The sequence below is a fragment of the Chiroxiphia lanceolata genome (genome assembly GCF_009829145.1).
Source record: "Chiroxiphia lanceolata isolate bChiLan1 chromosome W unlocalized genomic scaffold, bChiLan1.pri scaffold_40_arrow_ctg1, whole genome shotgun sequence".
In the NCBI taxonomy this organism is placed as follows: Eukaryota; Metazoa; Chordata; class Aves; order Passeriformes; family Pipridae; genus Chiroxiphia; species Chiroxiphia lanceolata.
In genome coordinates this window covers 105,294-108,992 of record NW_022476499.1, presented here as the reverse complement: position 1 = coordinate 108,992, position 3,699 = coordinate 105,294, and the positions used below count along the sequence as shown (strand labels likewise).

Here is a 3,699-nt window from a genome sequence, read left to right as displayed (position 1 = left end):
CACAGAGCTTCAAGGGGCTCAGCACTGGCAGGAGGGCTGAGAGCTCCCTGCAGGAGGAACCTTGGCAGGGCTGCACACGGTGAGTCTGGGGCTGCAGGGCAGTGCAGGGGCAGCTCCTGGAGGCATCTCCTAAAGCTGGCCCAGCCCCAGCTGATGGGATGGGGGAGCAGGGGCTGTTTTGGGGCACTTTGGCAGAGCTGTGAAGCCAGGGGTGCAGCCAGGGGTGCCCAGGGCTGTGGGGCAGAGCAGGGTCCTGCAGCCCAGGGCGCTGTGCTGGGCAGGGACTCTGCTGCCTGCCAGGGGCAGCTCTCAGCCGGCCCGGGGAGCTGCTGCCAGGGCTGGGGCACAAGGGCTGTGGGCAAGGAGCAAACCTGGTAGCTGAGGGAGGATCTTTTCCATATCTCGCTGTTGCAGGGTCAGACCTTCTCACAGCTCCACACCACTACACCATATAGAATGGAGAATTTTTTGCAAAGCTCACAAAAGACAGGGGCTACAGGAAAGGAATTAGTCCTGAGGTGTGTTTCCTGCTTAGACATTGTAGCATAGACATTGTTCTCTCAGGTCAGGAGGCTGCACTGAAATTCCAACTCTTTTACTCCCAGAGATGAATATTTCAGGCAGTCTCAGAAATGAGCACAGGATCCTGGGCAGTGCTGAGCCTTCCCTTGGGGGTGGGCACTCTCCTGTGCCAGCCCTTGGCTTCCCTGCGGGAGGGCTCCTGTCCTGCTCTGTCCAGCACAGCTGCACCTCTGGGCTGGCACACGAGACACTTCCCAGAGCTGCCCTTGGAAACAACATTGTCCTGCTCTCAGCACTGCACACGTATTTGTGGATGTGGTTTTTAATATTTATTTGTGTGAAATCAAGGGAATGCAGCACAAGGGAAAGAGCAGGGCAGATGGGAAACAGGCTGAAGGACTCTGCAGCTCTCCTGGCTCTGCTTTAAACCACAGAGAGCTGAGTCCTCTTCTCTCTTGTCTTTTCTCAAGATTCTTCACATTTTTAGCAATAAAAATGAGAATTTTTACTCCTAAGAAGAACAGACTGCAGATTTAATGGTGGAACATATCTAACAGAAGAATTATTCTAAGGAAAACAGAAGCCTCTGTTCTGCAGTCCACACTCTTGTGAGTAGGGGGGTCAGAAATGGAGCTTTTCTATTAAAGGTGGGTCACATCTGACATCCCTTGTGATCATCAGAGCTGTCACAAACCAGCTCCATGTTGCCACTGCAGCAGAGCGAAGCTGAGCCCTTGGCAGCACATGGCCAGAATTCTTGCTGCTCACACCACTCTGAGCCAGCAAAAGGGAAATACAAATGGTTTGGGGGGATTACTGTGAAAGATGGAGTATCTTTACTGAGAGGCGTATCTCCTAATTGTTCCCTGTCTTTTCCTTTTCTGAACAGACCCTGTGCTAAGGAACAGCAAATGTGGAACAGCAGCTCCATGGCCCAGTTCCTCCTCCTGGCATTGGCAGACAGGTGGGAGCTGCAGCTCCTGCACTTCTGCCTCTTCCTGGCCATCTCCCTGGCTGCCCTCCTGGCCAACGGCCTCATCCTCAGCGCCGTAGCCTGCGACCACCACCTGCACACCCCCATGGGCTTCTTCCTGCTCAACCTCTCCCTCACAGACCTGGGATCCATCTGCACCACTGTCCCCAAAGCCATGCACAATTCCCTCCAGAACACCACAACCATCTCCTACAAGGGATGTGCTGCACAGCTCTTCTTCTTTTTATTCTTCTTCTCAGCAGAGTTTTATCTCCTCACCATCATGTGCTACGACCGCTACGTTGCCATCTGCAAACCCCTGCACTACGGGACCCTCCTGGGCAGCAGAGCTTGTGCCCACATGGCAGCAGCTGCCTGGGCCACTGGCTTTCTCAATGCTCTGCTGCACACAGCCAATACATTTTCCCTGCCCCTGTGCCAGGGCAATGCACTGGGCCAGTTCTTCTGTGAAATCCCCCCCATCCTCAAGCTCTCCTGCTCACACTCAGGCTACCTCAGGGAACTTGTGTGTATTGTAGTTATTTGCTGTGTAGCATTTGGTTGTTTTGTTTTCATTGTTTTCTCCTATGTGCAGATCTTCAGGGCTGTGCTGAGGATCCCCTCTCAGCAGGGACGGCACAAAGCCTTTTCCACGTGCCTCCCTCACCTGGTTGTGGTCTCCCTGTTTCTCAGCACTGGCACATTTGCCTACTTGAAGCCTCCCTCCATCTCCTCCCCATCCCTGGATCTGGCCCTGTCAGTTCTGTACTCGGTGGTTCCTCCAGCACTGAACCCCTTCATCTACAGCCTCAGGAATCAGGAGCTCAAGGATGCCTTGAGGAAAATGATGACTGGATGCTTTTCAGGAGCAATAAAGTGCCAGTTTTCTGGTGTGTAGCATTCAGAATGGGACTCCTTAATGGCCCAACCTTCCTGCTCAGTTTTTTCATGGAGATCATCGGGTTCTTCTTGCAATAATTTTCTGTTAAATGAAATAATATTATGCATCTGCCTTCTAATTTATTGTCCATCTTTTGATTTTGACACTGAGACTGTATAAATGATGATTTGTGCTCTCTGAGTATTTAAACAAAATAAAGGACCCTGCAGTGCCTTCTTTGTCCAAGACCCTTCTTCTTAGATGTTCCTAAAGGACAGCACACTGCAGGACAGGGTGTCTTTGCAAAGGGGAAGGGGACAATAATCCCAGCCCAGCAGCACTGCCAGGCAGCAGCAGGGCTTGGTCTTTGCAGAGCTGCTCTCTTGCCACTTCCACACTGTCCTCCTGAGCCCTTTTCTGGCTGTAAGGCCTGAGTGCTCTCTGAGCACAGTCCTGGGGGGTGGAAGCCCTTGGAGCACAGGCAGGGACAGGCCCTGGCAACTTGTGAAGCAGAGCTGGGCTCCCTTCCAGCATCTCCAGGATGCTGTGGGATCTTCTGAGGCCACTGCATGGACTGGGGCACTTCTTCTGTCACCTTGCTGCAGGGCTGGAACTCTCCTGCAGTGTCACCAGGACACTCCTGCTCTCTGCTTTCCAGGTTCCATTTTCAGATCCACTCTTCCCCTCTGTTCCCAGGGACATCCTGGGAGTGCTTCAGAGCTGCCATCCTGGGGCAGCTCCTGCCCAGCGTGGGCAGGCACAAGGTCTCTCCAGCTGCTCCTCTCCCCTCCCCAGTGCCACTGTTTTCTGCAGCCTCCTCCTCCTTGCCCAGCACAGCCCTCCTGGCACAGTTGGACACAGCCCTTGTTCTACCCCCTCCTCAGGCACCTGCCCGACCCCCTCAGCTCCAGCCTGATGCCCACAAACCTTCAGGGCAGGGAGGCACCAGGGAAAATGCTGAGCAAACCTTTCAGCTGCATTCAAATCCAATTGGAGGGGTTGGCCTGGAGGAAGAAATCCCTTCTGATTCTCCAGAACCACCAGGACAACCTGTGTTGTGTCCTGGGCACTCCTCTAGAAGTGTGGGATATGGAAAAGGTTTTGGTGTCCAGGATATTGAGAAGGCTGGGCAGTGTCACTGGGAGACCTCTCCCAAACCCTTGGAAAGGCCAGAGCCATCCCAGAGCTTCCTGGGACCTTGGCAAAGGCAGACATGGAAGCAGTCTGCAAACAGGGCAGCAAGGAGGGTTGGCAGAGTTCCAGACTGCTCAGGCTCAGCAGGGAAGGGGATAGGGTAAGTCCTGCTGCAGCCATTGCCAGGCAT

At 53.8% G+C, this 3,699-nt stretch overlaps 1 protein-coding gene across 1 annotated transcript; it reads left to right on the top strand.

The window, feature by feature from the left end:
* Window positions 1-1,433: 1,433 nt before the first annotated feature.
* LOC116781336 (olfactory receptor 14C36-like) lies at window positions 1,434-2,667 on the top strand. Its single transcript, XM_032677028.1, has one exon. The coding sequence runs from the start codon at window positions 1,434-1,436 to the stop codon at window positions 2,391-2,393; it is 960 nt and encodes a 319-aa protein (XP_032532919.1). The 3' UTR covers window positions 2,394-2,667.
* Window positions 2,668-3,699: the final 1,032 nt, after the last annotated feature.

Excerpts from the sequence above, each read along its gene's own strand:
- LOC116781336 (XM_032677028.1), top strand. The coding sequence starts at position 1,434 with ATGTGGAACAGCAGCTCCATGGCCCAGTTCCTCCTCCTGGCATTGGCA.